Genomic DNA, 21,818 nt, shown 5'->3' with positions numbered 1-21,818 from the left:
TATGCTGCTGTGTTGATAGATATTAGGGAGGTTAAAGTTCCCCATGAGGAAGGTGTGTGTATGTGAGGCTGCTCTTCTCTGTAAGGGGCCTCATCTTCTCTGTCTTCCTGGTCAGATAATCTGTAGCAGACCCCCACTATAAAGACACCTGTCCTTTGCTTGCCTTTAATCCTGACCCATTAACTCTCAGCCAGCTCCTCATCCATCCCCAGGTGAGGCTCCATGATCTCCAGCTGGTCATTGACATAGAGGGCAACACCACCTTCTTGTCTACCATTCTAGTCTTTCCTGAAGAGCTTATATCTATATCCTTCCATTCCAACGCTTTACTCTTTGGAACCATCCCACTATGTGTCCATGACATACCAGTGAGGTCATAGGCATGCCTACATGTCTAACTCTGCTTGTTTATTCCCCTTCTTATGTACTCTTGCATAGGTGCTTTGGAGTTGAAACTAATGAAGCTGACTTAGTGGCTGGAGTAGCTGGAATTCCTTTGTGTTGTTGTTCAGGTGCTTTTCTGCTGATCTGTGATTCCTCTTCTGGCTCTGGGCATCTATTGCTGGCACTGGCACCAAACTGATAGGAGTGGGATGGACTGAAGTTCACTTCTCCTGGCATCTTTAGATTAAAGCCCTTCTCACCAGCTTGGCAAGCCTGTGGCAGAAGGTGGCCTTCCCCTGTTCTGACAGATGGATCCTGTCAGCCCTCAGTAGACCCAATTTCTGAAAGCAAGTCCCATGGTCAAAGCAGACAAACCCCTGGATGGGACACAGCCCCAGAGGCATTTGTTGATTCACCAGATTTGACTGGCCCTTTCAAACACCTTCCCTTTGACTGTGAGCATTGATGAAAGACTGCCTGTGGAATCTTAAAAATTTTTAGCTTAGGAAAAATCTGAATGTTGGTATTTATTATGTTTGCTTTTTGGATTTGCGATACAAGGATTGTGTATCTTTTTTGATTCACCTTTATTGTTCTGGTTTTGCAACCAAATTATTCTTGCCAGCATACTTTTAGATTTGTGTGGATCTGAAAGATGCTGCCTCTTAGTGAGATCTTATTTTACAAGATATGCAGGTAAGCTTTGAAACTGGACAGTACATCTTAACATTTGCTTAGCAGCATGAAGGCACTAGTTAAGGCTACTTTTTCCCTTTTAGTGTTCCACCTTGAATAATTGAAAGCATAAACATAACACGTTAGTTATTACAATGCATTGTTAGTGAAGACTCATGGCAGAAGGAATACTTTTTATACTTGTGCTTGACTCACTAGTGCCTGGTGCAAAAGCACAGTTGCATCTCAGTTCTTGATTCTCTAAAGCTCTTGATATCTGAAAAGAGCAGGATTTGGGAAAGAATCATATTCTACAGAGTCTTAGGGTGATGTGGATGGAATAGGACCTCCAAAGGCCTTAGCGTACCTTTCAGTCAGATTATAGACAGCTTTAAGCAGTTACTCAAAAAATTGTCCATGTAAATTAAAAAAAATCAAATGGAACAAAATCTCTGTTCTTTGCTGTTCCGTTTGGCGATCCTCACTGTGGATTTGCTTCCTTAATTTGTAACTAGGCTTTAAACATACTACAGTCTATGTCTCTTGCCTTTTTCCCTGTTAGCTGTGTAACTCTGAAGAGGGTTCTGGCTTCATCTTCTTTATACTGTGGCGTTAAGCTGTTAAAGATATGTTTATAATTTCTTTAGCATATGTTATTAATTTCTGTTTGTGAAGTATCTGGTAACATGCACAGTTTAATTTGGAATTTGGGCACATGGTGGGGTTCTTTGGGGCTGTCTTGTGCAGGGCCAGCAGTTGGACTCGATGATCCTTGTGGGTCCCTTCCACTTCTGCATATTCTATGATTCTGTGACTGTATGGTTATGCCTCTGTATATGTCATGTCCTTGAGTCAACTCTGAGTTACCTCCTAGTCCATTTTTTTTGATGGATGCACGCTTGGTTTAAAGTATAATAAGGCCTTTTTAAAAACCCAGGAGCAGCTAAGTGCCTTTTCAAATGATCCTTGATTTGTTATATAATGGTAAAACTTCTGCTTCTTTTAATTTCTGCCAAACTCTTAAAACATCAGAACCAATTTCTGAAATTTTGACTCATAATTTGATTCAGTTGCCTTGTCTGCTGGTCCTGTAAGTTGCACTGGATTGGTATACTGATAAATCAAGGTCCTTTTTATTCAGAAGATATTCCAGATATTCCACATACCTGTGGAAACTTGCCTATTTGTGACATTTTTCTGATTACAGGCAGCAAACCTGTGTTTGTGTGCCAAGAAGACTATTAGTCTTTGTGGATGGTAATGCCAGTGAGGTCTGTCGGATCAATTATCTTGCCCTCCTCTGATTCATGTCAGTAGGCAAGTGGTAAGTTGGGGTTTTTTATAAGAGATGTAGACCTACTAGTTGCCATTTTATGCTGTTAGCTTATACTTCTGTTTTTCAAATGAGAGGTCAGCTGCCTACAAAAAGCATTGTTTTGCCTTAATCTTTGACCCTGGTACATTGTTAGCTAGAGCACAACTACTAGACTTATTACTTACTACTTATTACTTATTACTTATTACTTATTACTTATTACTTATTACTTATTACCAGACTTGTTACTGTTGTGCTGAAATGATACTAGTCAGATTGCACAGAATTTTTTCTTTAACTTTATCTTCTGTCTTCTGAAGTTTGGTTTGCTATATACAAGATTGTTTGCATGCTCTTTTCAAAGCAAATCCTAACAGTTTGAATGTAGAATTTCTGAAGTATTCAACTTCAGGATTTTATTGATGGGGGATGTGATATAGGAACAAAATTGGACCAAAGTTTCGTGCCTTCAGTAGTTTTATTTGTAGGGTTTTTCATATCTGTAGGTGTCTTAAGTATAATAAAAACATCTTTACCCTCTGGAAAATGTATATTTATATTGTGAAAAAGTTAGTATTGTCTACTGACTATACAAGAAGTGAACTACAGCTGTTTCAATACAGATTTAATTATTCTACTGTCTTTCCTGTAACAGTTTTTTTTTTTTTTTTTTGTACTGCAATACGTAGGAATCCAAGCATAACTCACTTTATTTCCAGCTTCAGATAATAAAGACATGCTGTGCTTGGAGCAGTCCCAAAGAAATTAAATGCTTACATAATTAAAGATCCTTGATAATGAAGAAAGCTTTTACTTTAGCGGATTAATGTCATGACTGTAAGCAGTTTTTCAGTTCTTGGAAACTGTGCTTTATTTATGAGTGGGAAACTACTACACATAAACTTGATTTGAAGCACTTTCCAGTTATTTTTGAATATGTTACCCACTTTCTGCAGAAGTTCACCGTACAGCTGCAGAGCACAAGACGAAAGTTGCTAACGAAGCAGATTCTTGCATCAGAATGTCACTTCATTCTCTGACCAAAGACTGTTCTGGATTTACTGAGATATATGAAAACCTGTTTTCTCTCACACTCCTTTCTGATGGGAAGACCCAATGCAAAGTGGCCTCTATTTGAGACTGTTACTGATGGTAGAAACAGTGGAAAATGGATAGTGAAACAAATGGTGTGAGAGAAGGCAAAAAGTTAATATGTTGCTTTTAGTACTGTATTCAGGACACAGTAAACATCTCTAAGAATTGCTGTTGTTCCCTCATTTCACACTATCTGTTCATAAAAGTTCCCTTTCAGTTTATAAAAATGTTCATCTAACACAAGAAAATACTGTAAATATTTGTAACATCCTGAGGTTTTTTGTTGTTTGTGTGTTTGTTTGGTTTTTTTTATCTGGCAAAAGAGTGTTTGGGGAAACAAATGGAAATGTAAAATGTTTTTATATAAGAAGATTGTCTGTATATTTTAATAAGCAAAAGCTTTCATTTGTAAAGCATCTTGTGGCATTGCATGAAAAGCATTTTATATCTGTGGAGATGACTTAAAACTGAAAAGATAAAAGATGTATTAAAGAAACCTATTTTATGACTGTGTAGTGCATGGTGAATTTGATTTTGTTTATGCTGTAATATATTCTGGTTTTTAGGTTAATGTGTTTTCTGATTACATGTTATCTATACCCAACTAATTTCCTAACTCTAGTTGTTGTAGCATGTCTTTTAATAAATGTAATTATGGCTGTACTCTCTTAAATTTTCCTGTGTTCTTGTCTATTTGGGGTCTTTTGGTCTTACAATTATGCAGCTAATAATATCTAATTTTCTAATTTTTTTTCCTGCAGCATCCATGGACATCTAAAATAAAAGCTTTTCATACCAAAAGTATTTTAAGAGGATTAATGCACATCTTCAGCAAGAAGTGAAGGTCAGCAGCACCTAAACTTTTTCCTGAGCAGTGCAGAAATTCCTATTTTCAGTAGGATGGAAAATTATTCTACAACTCTAAACCAATACAGTAGTTGAGTATTTTGTTATTTGAGACAGGGATGAGAGGCTTCAGTGATGAGAGACTTGGGGCCTTATTGTTGAAAATTTCTTTATCTTTTAGCACGCTGTACCCTTTTCTGGTCCTAGGATTGAAGTCCATATCCTTTGCACAAAGATTTAAAAGAATGTAAGTAGCAGCTTAAAAAGATTATCTGCTTTCAGCTTCCTGTTTCTCAACTGTCTTGTTGATTGCTTTTCTTTCATACTCCTTTGGTTGCCCTTCTCTGTGTTGCACAATACTAATTTAGACCCTCTTATTCTTGCATCCGAAATTCTGGATTGATGGTAAACAGATAGTAATCTAAGGCTATAGATACAAACATGAGGGGAGTGCAACACCTCTTTCTGAACTAAAATTTTCAGCCAGTGTGGCAAGGATTTAATTACTGCCACCCAGTAAATTATGCAATTGCCAGTCTCTGAGTGTAGATGCTTTTGTGGGGAGAAAAATCTGACTCAGTTTAGACTGAATTGAAGGTTTAAACAAATTATTCTTTAAAGGCTAGATACAAAGTCCCCATGTGTAACTCTTGATTTTGTCCTTGATACCTAAATATTTGATAAGCATTCCAGGGAAAATGCTAGCTTTTGGTGGCCATAATCTGGCTTCTTATTTTTTTGACCAAGTCTGCCCGAGAATGTGTGAGAAAGTGAAATTCCTGACTGTTGTCTTCTCCCATTACTCCTTAACCAAAAAGTAAATCCCATCTTGAATTCTTGTCTCCTATTGTTAAGCCCGCAATACAATCACAGTAACTTTTTTTCCTTAAGCAGTTTATATAAGTGTCCATCTTGGAAAATGAAAAATTAAATACAACTTTTAAATAGCACAGATGTAGAACTTCTGGTACCAGAATTTGTTCTGTTCCTTGCAGGCTGAAATAGAAAGGGCAGTAACTGGTGAATTTGCCAGCATCTGATTTCTCATATGGTTTGGATCAGCCCCAAAAGGTTCCTTTATAGCCCTAGGGTTCACCCATTTACAGGGCTGGAAAGAAGATTATTGTATGCTTTGAAAATACAATAAAAATTCCCACTTGCATTTTCTTAACTGCGCTGAGATATTTGTACTTGAGTTCTTTGGCATATAGCAGGTGAGTACAAGGATTTCTAAACAAAATATAATGAAAGCAGAAGTTGTGGTAGAATATGTAGGTGAGAGAAGGTATGGGGCTAGAGGCAGAGGGAAGAAGAGACCTGAGGAAAGTGAGTTATCTCAGAGACCATTTCCAGACCAATGTCTTTGCTGTTGAACATTAACTCGTCTCAGATGCTGCAAAAAAAACCCAGAGAGAAACAGTCCAGTGACAATGAGAACAAATGTCTTTAAGGTAGTGCTAAGGTAGCAGTATGAGCTGTCTGGCTCCAAAAAAGCTCTTATAATGAGACTAATACTTCAGTCTCAAGTTAGTGATCATTCTTATTCCATAGTATTTGCTGCTTAGTTCTAAGACAGTTCATCAGGATAACACTTTTAGGTCCTGAGTTTTATTTCCAATCTGCTTCAAGTACAGCTACTCTGTCCTTTTGTGAGAATCAGAGCTTTTAATGGAAACAAAGTATACCTTCTGTAATTCCTCCATTAAATCTACTATGTAAAGTGTTTTTCTAGCTGTGCAGCTTAGGGAGATACAAGAAGGCTGGAGAGTGATTTTTCACAAGAGCAGTAAGAAAGAGAAAATGGTCTCAAGATGAATGAGAGTAAGTTTGGATTGGATACTAGGAAGAATTTCTTTACTGTAGGGGTGGTGAGACACTGGAACAAACTGGCTGGAGAAGTTGTGGGCTTCCCATCCTTGGAAGTATTCAAGGCCAGCTAGGATGGGGCTTTGAGCAACTTGGTCTGGTGGAAGGTGTTATTGCCCATGACAGGCAGGTCAAACTATATCATCTTTAAAGTCTCTTCCAAGTGAGACTATATGATTGTATAAACTGTTTCTTTTGTGCATGCATATTTTTTGTACAATGCAGAGTCTGTAAGGATTTTTATTACGGGTTTTCTGTGTTTCTTTTTTCCCTCCAGAGCCCATCTTGGTCTGCAAAGCCACATTGCTCAATGTTTGGAAACTTTTTTTAGAGGATGGGCTGAAGGATATTGCATAATGCTGCAGGCTTGCAGCTCTGTGGTTGGATACAGGTTCCATTTCTATTCTGCTATGGTGCTGCCTAACACATACCTAGAGAATATATTCAGTAAGTATCACTGCCTGTAAAAAGAAAATTGAAGCTTCTTTTAAAACAAATACGATCTCAACACAAAAAAATTACAAAGGCTAAAGAAATTAAGGTAACTCTGCTATTCAGTACTATGAATTCTGTTCATGATCTGTGAAGAACTGTCTGTAGCTCCATGGTCTGTTTTAGTCAGTGTAATGTGGGTGGGTGCTGGAGAGGAGGGTTGTGGGTTCTTTTCTAATTAAAAACTTCTGACAGAAGCCTGAAGTTGTCAGGTTTAGTTCCTACCAAAAAACATGGCACTGTTACTGGCTGACATTTCAGCATTACTGACCTTCTCCCTTTCTTTCCTTTTCTCCCCTCTTCCAATTCTCTCTTATGGCCATTTTATCCAAAAGCAGTGTGAGATTTAATAGCAGCAATACTGTACCTTCAGCAAAATATAATTTCTGTATATGCAGAATTTGAGTCATCTGGTCATCAGATTTGAAGTATCTTGTGAATTGTGTAACTAAGGTTACCCATTGTGAAAAGCTCTGAAAGTAGTTTTTCTATTTAAGGTCACAATAAATTTCTAAGAACAGTTTGCTACCCAAGTAGTCTCTCCTATCACATCTATTAACTGAAAGTGGTTTCTATACTTTTCTTCATATGTGATGTTTGGTTGGGTGAAATGCTCTTTTCCTTTTTGTGTAAATGTTCTCATTATGACTGAACAGCTTAAAAATCTGTCTTGCTGAGGCTTTAATTATCTTTTCAAAAGCATACAGGGTTTATACTGTTGCTCTTTGTGTTTCAACAAGTTTATCCTCTTTCCCAGAGCCTTCACTGCTCTATCAGATACTAAACTGGTTGAGGATTTTTGATAGCAAACCTCTCCCAATCAACTCCATCATTGTTGAGTGTGTTTGTTTCAACAATAAATGACTCTGCATTATGCTCTTTGAGCATTAGGTCTTTCAATGTTGATTCAACCACAGAGACATGAAGGTTAATAAACAACACCACACTTCTTGATGCTGAGACTTGTTATGATATAAATGTTTTTTTTCTTTTTCTGCTCTGGTTTGGCACTGCAGGTTACAGCCTGCCTGACACAAGATGGCCTGAGTTAATGTCTTCTTAAAGGCATGCTATACGTCCTTGTAAGATTCCCAGAGAACTTACTGGAACACTTTGTGGAGCTCTTTATTCACCAGTCAGTGCAGAACTAGGCTACTTGTGTGAACAGTTTTTATTTGAGGTAGTTGATCAATCACTGTGTACGTCTAGCTTTTACACAAACTGCTTATTCTGCAGGGCTTAGATTCTCCCAATTTTATATTATGGGAAGATTGCATTTTTCATTTAGGTTTTTTTTTTTTGGTTTTTTTTTGTTTTTTAATGCATGTGATTTTAATCAAGGCCCTTCAAAAATATTTTTTGGTCATTGTTGCCACTCATCAACAGGAACATAGATAAGGAAGAGGTTACTTTTGAAGGGCCTGACCATAAGATCTTAGCAGCAGCATCCTGTCTTGCCTGGGATATCTTGCTCACTTACTGTCTCATGAAATCTAACAGGAAAATTGCTGATGGCTTTGCAGATCAATTGCCTAGAAACATTGGGCTTGATTAAGATGCTGAATGTAACTTTTGGAATCCTGCTGACTAATCTTGATTCTGTCCCTTTCAAAGACTGGGATCCAGTCTAAACAACCACACTCTAAACTGACATACACATAACTTCTTACTCTCCAAGTGATGGAGCTGTACTTTCAGACAAAGTTTAAAACACCCTTTAATAACACCCCTGGTTGTGTATCAAATGGGTATAAAATAAAAAATCTGTAATTGTAATTAGACAGTGGACTCATGTAGCACATAGCAAGAAAAAAATTCTCAGCCTCTTTCAGGCCTAAATGGCCAGTCATTATTTACTTCTCACAAGCTTACATTATTTGAATGTCAAGTTTTTCTGCTATATGGAATGTTCATGAGCCAGTGGTGCCCTTGTGGCCAAGAAGGCCCATGGTATCCTGGGTTACATGGGAAGGAACAGTGCCAGCAGGTCAAGGGAGGTGATCCTGCCCCTCTGCTCAGCCCTGGTGAGGCCTCACCTGGAATGCTATGTCCAGTTCTGGGGTCCTCAGTACAAGAGAGACATGGAGCTCTTGGACTGGGTCCAGTGCAGGGCAACAAAGATGATTAAAGGACTGGAACATCTCTCTTAGAAGGAAGGGCTGAGAGAGTTGAGCATTTTCATCCTTGAGAAGAGACAACTGAGAGGTGACCCCATCACTGTCTATAAGTAACTGAAGGGAGGGTGTTGAGAGGATGGAGCAAGGCTCTGCTTAGTGATGCCAAGCAATAGAATATGAGGCAGCAACTGATGTACAGAAGTTCCACCTGAACATAAGGAAAAACTTATTTACAGTGTGAGTGACAGTGCACTGGAACAGATTGCCCAGAGAGTTCATGGAGTTTCCCTCAACTGAGATATTCAAGAACCATCTGGATGAAATCTGCCATGTGCAGATAACCCTGCACAAGCAGGGAGGTTGGCCCAGGGTCCTCCAGTGCACACTTCTAATCTTTCTCGTTCCATGGTTCTGTGATTGTAAGACAAACTTGATTTCTTGCAGACATTATTTGAACATAAATAGGGCTTTCAGCTTTGCAATTTGAATGAAAAAGGAAATAAAAAGACCAGGTGGCCACAGAAATGCCAATCTTAAGTTTTTATTACAATTTATAACAAGGCAGAAAGGCCATCACTCAGGGTGTATTTCACCTCTAATTGCCAGAAAATAACAGATTTACACCTAATTTAATATTACAAGATCAAAGTGCTAGTTTAGTAACAAAACAAAAGCACTCTCTTTTTTATGCCAATGAATGCATAATTTTATGAATCTAAAATCCAACTTACTCTGCTAGCTTTGTATTCTCAGGGTCTAAATATACAGTAATTTAAGATACTTTCTAATTGAGATAAAAACAGCTACTTTAAATTTGATGAGCAGCATGTAAAAGTTTAATGGCTTACACAACAACTCAGAGAGTAAGGCTGACGTATTTACTATGAAAGGTTTGGTTACTAGATTCCCTTTTCTTTCCCGCTACACAGTGTTGATGCAAATCTGAGATTGCCTGGTGACAAAATACAATTGGTCCGTGGAGAAAGAAGCCATGGCAAAAGAATCCCCAACTGCCTGAGCAGCTTCAGAATGGTTTGGTTTATTTTCTCTGGTCACAGAACCACAAAATGGTTGGGGTTGGAGGGACCTCTGGAGATCATCTGGTTCAACTTTCCTGCTAAAGCAGGTTCACAGGAACATGTTCAGGCAGGATGGCCAGGAACTCGCACGACACAAATACAGAATTTATCTTCATAGATAATATAATTTGACAAGTTGCCGTATTTCCCATCTAATGTTTCTAGACTCGCTTTAAGACTCATCTTGCCCATAAATACAGCAAAGCTGATGGTGAGAGAAGGCTAATACAAGGACAATTGTGTAGTCAGTGGGATTTGGGTTTTTTCCTGTACCTATCAAAGATATTGTCATTAATTTTTGCCTTTTTGACAAGCTGTTATTAAGTTCTATGCAGCTTCAATAGAAAGGCTAACACCCCTGTGGGTGAGTTTGGAGAGCCTGGTAGAGAAGAAAGCATGAATCTTGTTGCCAAGTTCTTTCTCTTCAGATTTTAGCAGATATTTTAGGATCTGAAAGGAAAAGATGTCTGTTCATCTACTTGGAACTGAAAAAATCACAACATTACTTTTTATTTATTCAGTTATTATTTTTAAAATGTATGAAGGAAGTGCTGTTACTGTTTCTTTCTGAACTTTTCCTTTGTGCCTCTCTACCTCTTTTCGCCTAACTACAGTCTTCAGTCAGCACAACTCTCAAAACAATGACACAGCATGAAACAATCAGAAACAATGGCTATCAGCAGTATTCTTGGATGACATTCCAAGATATGAGAACACTAGGATACTTCTCCATAAACCAATATACATTAAGTCCTTGTGGTTTAAAAACTTCTAAAAACTGGGGCAGGGTGCTGTGGCATGAAAGCTTCTACCAGAGGTTATGTTGCACTGTACACAGTTATGGAGGAATACTATCCCTGTTACATATCTAAGTAGGAGGGAGAAGTGCAGAAAGGCGGAGAGGGGTTATCTTATCAAAGCTCCCAGTGGGTTTGTGGCAAAGCCTAGTTTGGTCTCCCATGCTAAAACCCACAGATAGCAGTCCTTTTGCTCTGGAGAACTGCTTTTCTGATTAGCAGTAACTGTCAGCAGGCTTTATCACCTATTGTGCCCTTGTTATGAGATGTACAGGGCATGCTCTGACATATGTCACATTCAAGTCAAATTATATAGAAACATTCAATATTTAAGGTTCAAATTCAGGTATCCAAAGCTTTTGCAGAAATCTCATTTACATTTTCATCTTGACTTTATCTGCTAGGAGTTGAGACAGTGACATAGGCATCCTGAGAGTACAGACAGAAATACTGCAAACAACTTGAGTGATAGTAATTCCTTTAAAAACAATCAAACAAGATACTACTTTACTTCTGCACAGTATTTACTGAAGCATTTTCAATAGAAACTGAAGAGGGTCAGCCAATCTTTTCAGTTATTTCTGAATATTTTGAGTTATTTTCAACAATTGATGTGTCTTATTTTGGGAGCTAAGTGGGTAACCAGAAACCAGTTATTAATTTGATTAATTTTAAGTAGGCAAGAGAGACAGAATTCCAATAGAAGAAATCTTCCATCAAGCTGTAGTTACTCTTTTCATTGTCATTTGGAAAGAAGCACTTGATAGAAAGTTGTTCAAGAATGCAACTGCACAATGAATAGCTGAGTGATCTGTTAACAAGGATGAAATACATTTATTCACTCTGGCTGAAGATGTTTGCTGTATTTTTGAAAATGTGTTTGCTGAAAGAGCTATTAGTATAAAATATTTTGTCTTCATGTGTCAAGATAAGTAGTGTAGTCTATGCCAAAAGTGCTTAAGAAGAAAATTAAAGTGATTTAGATGACGCGGTGATATTCATTGTCTGCAGAGGAGACAGAATAAATACAGATGCCTGAGATGTTTAATCCAGCTTGCCCTTCTGATTTTCAATTATCTTCATTTAGACACTTGAAAGCTAAAAATGCACAAGAAACTTCCAAGCATCTCTGGATGAATTGTATTACTCTCACCATCACAACTCTTTTCACAAAGAGGAACAATTGAAGCAAATACTGGTACATACATCTTCTGGTTAATTTAATATTAGGGATGTAGGAAACACTGTACTTACAAAATAGGCTTCCTTTAGGTTTGACCATGAAAAGATTAAAATTTTTATCCTATCCAGAACAGAAAATATAGGTAGATATTAGTCTGTGTTTTCATTAGAGAGATTTTTTACGTGAAAAAAGCAAGATTTGCCAAAGATGTTAAGGATGAGCATGTTGGGACACTAGTCTGTCTTACCCTCCTGAATCTTTAATTATCTTTCTAACCCAATTAGCTAGGGTTTGGTCAGGTGACCTCAAGGCAGAAGTGATCTGTGATGAATCTCACTGATGGGTTCAAACCTGAAGTAGTGGAAGAGATTGTTTGGGAATGCTGTGAATTCTACATCACTGTCAGCATAAAGAGCAAGTTAGACAAGTATGTCAGGAATCATAGAATTGACCTTGTTGTAGAGTGGAAAACAGAACAAATGACCTCTCAACATCTTTTAACACTTATTTCTTATTACTGTGCATTAAATTTAAAGTAGCCTTTGTATGTAGTTTAATTATTTGGTTTTGAAGTATGTCTTAAAGAGCAATTAATTGTGTGTTTGAGACATGTTAGGCAGGAACATAACAAGGAAGTCAATTCCAGTCTAGGTCCTGTACTTTTTTCAGCTGATACACATCTTTGTTACTTTCTTTAAAGAATATTTCTATTATAATTTTTATTTTGTTATTTTTATAAATATTATGTGTTTCTTCAGGTTTTGTGCTAAAAATGTTTTTCTGTTTGCTGTATGAGGTGTTTATAATTATAAAAAGTTGCTTCCATTACTTTTTGTGAAAAGAATAGTAAGAATTGCAGTGATTAGTAGGTCTGCTACACAGTAGACAGCCGAGGAAGTGAAAAAATGTAATTTCCAAACCATTTTAATATGTTGTGCAGAACAATTCCTCTCTGAACCATTCCTTATAATGATAAATATTTACCACCACTGAGAATGCATGCTTCCAATTTCAGTAAATTTAAGGGAGAGATATGCAGTAATGACATATTTAGTGTGTTCTTCCAAAAGCAGGATCACTTGTATGTAACTGGCTGCTGCTGAAGAATCTGGTCAAGATGAATAAGCATAGCAGAAGCTGATTTAAAATGCATCAATGCTTAAGTAGGCAGAACCGTAATTAAAAAACAAAACAAAAAAAAACCCAAAACAAACAAAAAAAAACCCACCCCAAAAAAAACAACAAACCAAAACCCCAAAACCTGTAAGAGAGCAGCTTATGTAAATAAATTAATAAAGTTGATAATTCAATGAAACTGGGTTTTGCATCCCGTGAAATTAGACACCAATAGTTTGGTGTTTGTTATAATACAGCAGGAAAAGATCAGTTTATGTCACTTAAATGCAGTGGTGATGGAGGACTGGGCTGAATTAGCATTCAAAGGCATTAATTAAAAGCCAGCATAGTACGTGAGCAAAACTTCCCCAGGAATCTCATTAGAGTTATCAAATATGTGAAATTCTACTTTTGTGTTTGGCTCCCCCAATTCCTAACCTTGGCATTCCTCTCTTGTGGTAACTGGGCCGACTGCATTTGTAGTTGAAGTTTATGCAGCTTTCTGAAATGCAGGCTCACGGACATGAATGACGACTCTGAGCGCTAGGGCTATTACTACTCTTCTACAGCAGAAAACTCTTCAGGCAGCACTACTCGTCCTGCCTAAACCTGTGGTTCGGGGATTAATCTGAGCGGTGTCTAAGGCCTGCAGTGAGAAAGCTTTACTTTATTTCAAGCAGTAAGGGCTGGCTGTGTACGGCTGCACCAGCTTTGTACAGCATAGGACTGATGGGCCAATTTCGTGCCGGGGCGCGGCGGCGCCGTGCGGGGAGGCAGCTGCGACGCCCTCCCTTCGGGGACACACCGAGCGCTCCCGGCCCCAGCCCGAGGTGCTGCTCGGTCCCGTTTGCCGGCGGCTGGAGGGAGTCTATCCAGCTGCCCTTCCTGGGAATCATAAATAATCCTACCATCTGTTCCTCCCCCTGCCCCCGGGCTATGGACAGCAGCAGCCCTTATCAGCCTTGCCACCTGCCTGGCCGGGGCAGAGGCGGTGTCCCGGGAAAAGAAAGGGGTTGTGCCAGGGAAGCGAGGAAAAAGAAAAAAAAAAAAAAAAAAAAAGGGAAAATAAGAAAAAAAAAGGGAAGAAAAGAGAGGGTTTTGCGGGCAGTGGGGCGGGGGAGGAAAGGGGCCTCGCTGAGGGTGAAAGCCCCGCGGGGACCGAAGGCGCGGCGGTGGCGATAAGGGCGTCCCGCCCGCCGGGAGGCAGCGCCAGCCGCCCTCCGCCCGGGACCGCGGGCTCTACCCGGCCCTCGGGCTCTGCCCTGCCCTCGGCTCTCCTCCCGCCCTCCGCCCCCAGGAAGATGCAGAGGCACCGGGGCCGTGCAGCACCGAGGGGCGCGACGGCGGCGGCGGCGGGGACATGAGCTCGGGGGGCGGCTGGGCCCCGGGGCCGCTCCTGCTGCTGCTGCTGGCGGTGCCGCAGTGCGCGGCTCGGGGTGAGTGCGGCCGGGCGAGGGGACTGTGAGCTGGAGCGGGGCGCCAGCCCTGCCGCGACGTCAGGTGCACGGCTTGACGGGTGCCCATAGCTGTGGTGGCAGAGGCAGCCCGTGGTGATGGCGGAGCATGGTGGTGTTGTGGGCAGCCCATGCTGGTGTGCGTGTCCAGGTATCCCATGGTGATGGTGGCGGAGCAGCACGTGGTGAGAGTGTTGGAGGCAGCTCACGGTGGTAGCGGAGCATCCCGTAGTGGTGATGATGGTACCCGTGGCATTGGTGGCGGAGGTGGCCCTGGTGGGTGCTGTCCTTTGCGCTGGCTGGGGTGTCACCTGCTGACGGCGGAGGTGGCAGCGACCTCGTGTCCTGCCGGGCTGAGGGAGCCTTGCCACGGCGGGAGCCGCGCCTGATGGAGCACATGGGTAGGATCAAAACAGTGAGGGGACTGTAGTGCTGGTATGATCAATTGTGTGTTGTGAAGGACAAGTAAGTAATAAAATTTCAGCTGTAGTAGTAAGGGGAGGCGGGGGGTGGAAACACGTTTTTGTATCTCCTGAAGCAGCAATCTGAGGAGGATACTTCCGTGTCTTATCAGAAGATTGAGGTATCATGAGCAAGTTCTCTCCGTGGCCGTTTGTAAATTTAATTTTCTGTTCTATGTTGGCTGCCATTGCATGCTGACAGTTTTTGTTTTCTGCTCTTATCAGAAACACACACACATACTCAAGTATATAAAAGCATGGAGTAGGAATCTAGGACGCTTCCCACAGTCTTAAACACTCATAAAAACCCTAAAAAAACTGAAACCCTATGCATGTGGAAAGGCAGTTTTATCACAGTGATAAATTTTATACATAAAAAAATACTAGAGTGTTCAGCTGCTTTCTCCTTCCAGTTCTGGTTATATCTTTAGACATTGTAGATTGTAGAATTTTGTCAGAGATGCTAAATATAAAGTCATGTTAGTATTCTTATCAATTTCAGCTATCTTAGAAAAGTAAAAAATTCCATACTTCTGTGTCAAGCACCATCAGACATCAGCTTGTGCAGTATTAGTTCTTTATTTTATAATGTAAAAAGGCATCAGCATACACATGCTTTGTCTACGTTAAATCCATCCTTTCTGCCATTTGTCATTTGAAAAGTGAGGGTATGTGTGATAACAAAAAGAGCTTATAAAAAATGGAAGAAAATGAAGATAATGCCCTGAAAGTATGAATGCAAAGAAAAAAAAATTATTTTATTCTCATTTCATGTATATTTACAGCCCTGTCAAATTATAGTAAATTAGGTTGTGTGCTTCTCTATCACTTTTAATATAAATTAATTTCTAAAATTACTTTACTGTAAGTAATTTTACTCCTGGCAATGTTAGCAACATTTTTATGAATAACATTTTTACCATATTGACACATGATACAAACAGATTGCTAACTATCCCATGTCTATCTGTAAACAATAGAAAAAAGCACAACAAAACAGAGGAAACAGAAATAAAGACAAAAGAGAAACAAATGCATATGGAGAAAAGATTCATAATATTGGATAAACCTACTTACTATATACCTTCTAAACCTTTCTGAAACCTGAAAAACTCTTTTCTTTTGTCAGAGAAGGGAAGGATGGACAAAAATGCTCAATGTAGTTATTTTTAATATTTTCTGTTTATTTTTAATCTTTAGTCTTTTAATACAATAGCTGTGGTTTTTCTACAAGTTTCAAAATGAGGTGGGAGGAGGTAGTAGTCTATTCTATGTGTTTTAATCTGGATTTTATCTCCACCTTCAATTCTGCGCTGGTTATCCTACCATGCCACTTGTAAGGTATTTTTAAAAAGGTAATTGTGGTTTTTTGTCCTTAAAGTAATTGTGAAAAGATCCATTCCGGATGTCTGTGCAACTTGCCACATTCATGCAACATGCCAGCAAAGTGGAGGAAAAAGTGTTTGCATCTGTAATTATGGATTTGTAGGCAATGGAAGAACCCATTGTCAAGGTAAGCTGCCTGATTATAAAATGGAAAGAAACTCTGTAAATTCCTAAAATGCTCCTTCTCAAGTAATTTCAATGAATTCTTTGAAGTGTGCTAAAAGCTTTATCATTTCCTGGAAGAATTTCCCATAGAATATATTTGGATTGTTTTTCCTCACCAAAAGACTTGTACATATTCAGAAGTGCTGTTTAACGTTTTGTTACTGTGGTTGATAATGTCCTTCTAAGACTATCTCATATCAATATGTGAATCAAAGGACCATGTCAAACACTCTGTCTCAGTGTCTGTAATAGCTTACCACTGCTTAAAGAGGGTGGTCCTTCACCAATGATCTCCTCCTCCCTGTCTCTTACCCTTCTTTCACAAAGCACTGGGAGCTGCTGGATCCTGGACAGAGTTCAGGTATCTCATTGTAGGAAAACCATAGAACTATAGAATGCTTCAAGTTGGAAGGGATCTTAAAAATTACACAGTTCCAACCCCTTTGCTGTGGCCAGGGTCTGCTTCTGCGAGACCACGTTGCTCAGAGCTCCATTCAAGCTGGTTTTGAACACTTTCAGTGATGGGGCATTGGGGCATCCACAACTTCTCTGGGCAACCTGTTCCAGTGCCTCACTACCCTTACAATGACGAGTTTCTTTATAGTGCCAAATTGAAATCCATCCTCTTTCAGTTTAAAGCAATTCTTCCTTGTCCTAGAACTACAGGATGTTGTCCAAAGTGCCTCTCCAGCTTTCTTGAAAATACTCTTTAGGTACTGGAAGGCCATAAGAGCTCCTCAGATGTTCTCTGTTCTAGACTGAGCAAACCCCAATCCCTTCAGCCTTTCCTTGTGGGAGAGGTGCTCCAGCCCACGATTATCTTCATGGCCTCCATTGGACTTGTCCCAGCTGGTCAATATCCTTATCTTGGGCACCTCAGAGCTGGATGGAGGGTTCCAGGTGGGGTGTCACCAGAGCAGAGCAGAGGGGCAGAATCCCCTCCCTCCCCTGCTGGCCACGCTGCTTTGGCTGCAGCCCAGGATATGTTTGGCTTTCTGGTCTGTGAGTGCTCATGGCTGGGTCATGTCCAGCCTCTCATCCACCAGGACCCCCAAATCCTCCTCAGCAGGGCGGTTCTTGATCCATTCTCTACCCAGACTGTAGCTGGGCTTGGGATTGCCCCCACCCAGGTGTTCCATGAGGTGCTATAATCAGTGTATGCCATAAGGAAGAGTAGAAGGAGAGAGCAGGGCCCTCTGGTTTCAGCAGCTCTTAGACTCTTAGATAACTTAAGCTGTGTCACAAAACTGTATCCACATTTTCATTCAGGGACAAAATTTTCTGGTTTTCTTCAGCTTATCAGCAGTGTTTACATCCCAAATAATGTATAAAGGAAATCAGTAAGGAGAAGTCTGGTTATTTGACCATGAGTGAGGAGGGGAGGACACCCCACTTTTCTTAATCTCTCTCTGATGTTTTTTAAATGTGCTGACAGATAAAGATGAATGCCAGATTGGAGCCAGCAAGATCTGTGGAAATCATACACTGTGTCATAATACACATGGAAGTTTTTACTGTGTTTGTCTTGATGGATACCGAGCCTCCAACAACAATAAGACATTTATTCCCAATGATGGCACAAACTGTACAGGTAGACATCACAAATAATTCTAAGCATGACAAATCCAGAACTGCACAATTTTCCCCCCCATCACTGTAGAATTTGTTTTCTGACACTATATCAGAGAACTTCTCTTGTTGATGTGCTTGTTTGACATCCAGGTTTCTAACAGCTATGAATTAGTTCCATTTTGAACTCTACTTTGTTACAAATCATTGCTTCACAAACTCATTCAAACAATGATCTTTTCAGAAGAAGCAGCAGCAGGTAGGTTAACAAAATAGGATGATACTTAAAATTCCCCAGATTGTAATTTTTGTGTTTAGTGTAGATTATTAGCCAGTTTCTTGTCAGTGATGAACTGTTGTAACCATTTAAGAGATGTCCAGGTACAGGATTTTTCTGGAATTGTTTGAACAGCATATAACATTGGAAACTATTTGTCAAGTAAACCAACAGTAATTCTAAAGATAGCTAGTGGCAAAATTGCAACAGTCCTCTTTCCAGATGTTGAAGATGAGACAATCATAAGCTCTTTATTTTCCTAGAAGAGCTGTGAGAAGCTATGTAGAACTCTTCAAAGAAGAGTTAAGCTTGGGCCATTTATTAATTAATTAAAACAAAAACCCCTTTTATGAAGTGCATCTATTTTTCTCTGAATTTTTAGATATTGATGAATGTGAGGAGTCTGGGCTGTGTGGTCACAATGCAAGATGTGTGAATACTGAAGGAAGCTACATGTGTTACTGTAATGATGGTTATAAATTAGAAACTGGAGAGCGTTCTTTTCATCAAGATGGAAACATAGTTTCATGCAAAGGTGAGAATCTTTGGGTGCTGTTTTTGCTAGCAGATAAAATCACGTGTTGCACCATAGTGTAGTGCTGGTACTGGCCTGTGCTTCTCCAGGGCAGAAACCCTTTCTCTGGACTTTGCTTGCTGTATGTCTTTTGTTTTTCTCTTCTTGTATTCAATTTGTTCCAGTGATGTCAGGATCCCAGAGTCAACACCAGATATTCCTACAGGTTCTCAGCAGTGCTTCAGATGTGCAAGGTCAGAGCAGCTTGATAATATTGTGAAAGTAATGTAGTTAGTTTCTGAGTAGAAAGGAAATGTGTTGTAATCCAGTTGTTTATATAATCACACTACATAAAGGGGAAGAGAAGAGAGACTAAATAGCTGATAAGATGGGTTAGATGAATGAAAAAAGCCAGGGGACAGGAATAATAACATAACAATTTAGCTATTTATTACATACTGTGCCTCCTGCATAAATAAACAGTTCATATTGCCATAGCAGAAAAAAACAAAGCCAAGTTTCCAATTTGAAAATCTATCTTTAGTGTCAGTTTTTACAGTAGCAAACTGCTAGCAATGTAAGCTGTGGATATCAGAGTGTATAATGAACACAGGCATCCCAGGTGGAAGGAGCTGCCTAGATTATATTCAGCTTTTATTTCTGAATTACTGCCAGAACCATCAGTACAGCTCACAGCCTGTAATTGCTCAGTTTTTCTGACTGGAGTGCTCCACTTTGTTTGCCAGAATTGCTGATAACCCTGCTTCTTATCTCACTGACTCTCCTCTCCGTATTCTGTGGCGCAGTAGAGTGTCTGTACTGATTGTGTTTCTTGCAGAGCTGCACAAGGGAACCCTGTCCAAGCAGATGTGCTGGAGGAGTGGAGCTTTTGTATGCAGACTGTTTCAATGAGATGAAGGCTTTGAGGGGCAGAACATTTCATTCCAATTTATCTCTTGCAAAGTGCTTCACTTTTCCCATGCACAGGGAAATAAAGCTGTGAGCTGGGGCCTGAAATTTTCCTGTGATGTTGAAGTATCATTCAGCCATTGCTGTAATGAGACTGGCTCATGCAAAGCGCCATCACATTGAAGTGTCTCATCTTTGGTGTTGTGAATGGCTCCAGCTGTATGTTAGTAAAGGTGTAGCTCAGTAACTGCTTCCCTGTGTTCCTCCAACTGTGGCCAGGACAATTCTTCAAATCTATTATTCTACCTCTTTGGTAAGCCCTCAGATTCATCAGATCAGGAGTATTTTCTGGTGTGACCATCCAATTCAGCTGATTTTAAAGCAATCAAGTGTTGTGATTTATGTACTGTGAGATCTTTCAACCCAGTCTCTTTGCAGAAATTGGATGTGGTTCCCCTCCTGAAATGAAGCATGGCTACATTGTGGGGAACTCCAGCTTGCTACCAGGAAGTGCAGTTCATTATGAGTGTCAAGAAGGGTTTTACAGCAATGAAGGAAAGTTCTCATACTGCACTGCAAATGAAACTTGGGAACCTGCCACTTTAAGCTGTAAAGGTGAAAAGAGTCTTACATCTTGCTTAAATTCTTCATTAAGGGGATTAATGCATGGGAAGTGTGAAAGACAGTAGACTGTTTCCACAATCTGGAAGTGTTTTTTCAAGATCTGGTTATTTGCAGAAAAAGAAGAAGATTAAAGGACATGTTATTGTTTACCTTTTTCTTTAGTGTAGTGACATTTTTTTATGCTAGTCCCTGCATTTTTACAGACACTGAAGTGTGTCCTTTTGCCTGTGAGCTGAGGCCTAGAAAACAGCTAGATTTCTTTAGCATTTCACGGGAAAGGCTACTCAGTTAGAATCACTGACCTCTCGTGAAAACATTAATTTTCCTGACATCTTGTGAAGTTTTGTGTGAAGGTTTGCTGTAGATGCAAAAGAGGGCATCATAGCACTCCTCATCTCTGGGTAGTCTTCATAATTTTAAGAACATTTGTGCATGAATGTCCTGGTTCAGGGCAAATTTGGGAGAGAATCCCTGAAGGGGTTCCTCTAGAAGGCAGATTCAATCAGCCCCTCCCCAACCAGTTCGGGAAAAATACCTCCTTGGAGAAAAGTGGAAAAAATTCTTTATTAAAAATAAAACCTGAAAAATATTAAACAATAAAACCTCTTGCTGCTCCAAAGAGAGAAAAACTCAGAAAATCCCCTCGTCCCCGGGCTGCAGCTCGGCTCACTCAGTCTCTTATCAGTCCCTCCAGTGCTGGAAATGCCGCAGCCCAGGCCCAGCCCAGTGGGCCACAGGTGCGAGCTGCCGGTGCTCTTCTGGGTGTTCAGTCCAGAGCAGGTTTGAGCAGGTCCAAAGAAAAGGAAAAAACCCCCACAGTCCAGGGAACTTTGCCTCAGCTAGCTAAAACTAACTAAAAGCAAAGGAGAGCTCTGTCTCACTGTCTGTCCATCTGCAGACAGCAGAGTCCAGGAGCAGGAATGTGGAGGATTGAAATGAGGGCAGTTTTTGAAAACAAACTCCACACTTCTCTCCCCCCTTCACTCTCAGAACAAGTCTTAAAGGTGCAAAACTTATTATTCAGCATAAAAAGAACAGATGATTGGGGATGAAAGCATCATATAGTCAACCCAGGACAATGAACAAACACTTGCACATCTCTGAAGAGTTAAGTTTCCTATGACTGTCTTTAAAACATGTACTTACTTTGGTGTTCTAATCATCCATTTTCTGGCAATATTACTGCTTATGAGTGCAGGACTCTTTTTGTATTCTTGTGAGTAGTTAGAAAGCCTTTGTATTAGTTACATGGTACTTGAAGTGCTAGCTCACAGAAGATACACTGTGTATAGCAATTCTATACACAGACAATTCTCTGTAGGGGAGAATTGTCATCCTGGAAATTGTCACTTAGTGAGAAGAGTTCATTCTTTCTCTGAAACAGTTGTTTTGTTTTGTTTTGTTTTGTTTTCCCAATTCTTTCCCTTTCTCTCTCTTTTTCTTTTCTCCAAGAATGGATAGAAATGTAACATTTGTGGGAAGTGCATAAATTAA

The 21,818-nt window shown here is 39.9% G+C and overlaps 1 protein-coding gene and 1 long non-coding RNA gene across 7 annotated transcripts in view; both read left to right on the top strand.

The window, feature by feature from the left end:
* Positions 1–438: 438 nt before the first annotated feature.
* On the top strand, positions 439–9,872 carry LOC128782456 (uncharacterized). Its single transcript, XR_008428793.1, has 5 exons — positions 439–2,383; positions 4,231–4,313; positions 4,497–4,562; positions 6,459–6,628; positions 9,720–9,872. It is a non-coding gene; the product is annotated as an uncharacterized LOC128782456 (long non-coding RNA).
* Positions 9,873–14,203: 4,331 nt separating this feature from the next.
* Positions 14,204–21,818, top strand: part of SUSD1 (sushi domain containing 1) — a 54,865-nt gene continuing 47,250 nt past the window's right edge. For 4 of the 6 annotated variants that reach the window (XM_053932069.1, XM_053932068.1, XM_053932070.1 and 1 more), the window contains exons 1-6: positions 14,204–14,401; positions 16,262–16,393; positions 17,867–18,022; positions 18,660–18,812; positions 18,977–19,045; positions 20,139–20,315. In XM_053932069.1, the coding sequence (XP_053788044.1) occupies positions 14,326–14,401; positions 16,262–16,393; positions 17,867–18,022; positions 18,660–18,812; positions 18,977–19,045; positions 20,139–20,315 (763 nt within the window). In that variant the 5' untranslated portion in view covers positions 14,204–14,325. The remainder of the gene's footprint in view (positions 14,402–16,261; positions 16,394–17,866; positions 18,023–18,659; positions 18,813–18,976; positions 19,046–20,138; positions 20,316–21,818) is intronic. The other 2 variants (XM_053932066.1, XM_053932067.1) reach the window with 2 other exon arrangements.

Source organism: Vidua chalybeata, chromosome Z, assembly GCF_026979565.1.
Source record: "Vidua chalybeata isolate OUT-0048 chromosome Z, bVidCha1 merged haplotype, whole genome shotgun sequence".
NCBI lineage: Eukaryota > Metazoa > Chordata > Aves > Passeriformes > Viduidae > Vidua > Vidua chalybeata.
This window is presented reverse-complemented; position numbering and strand designations above follow the sequence as displayed.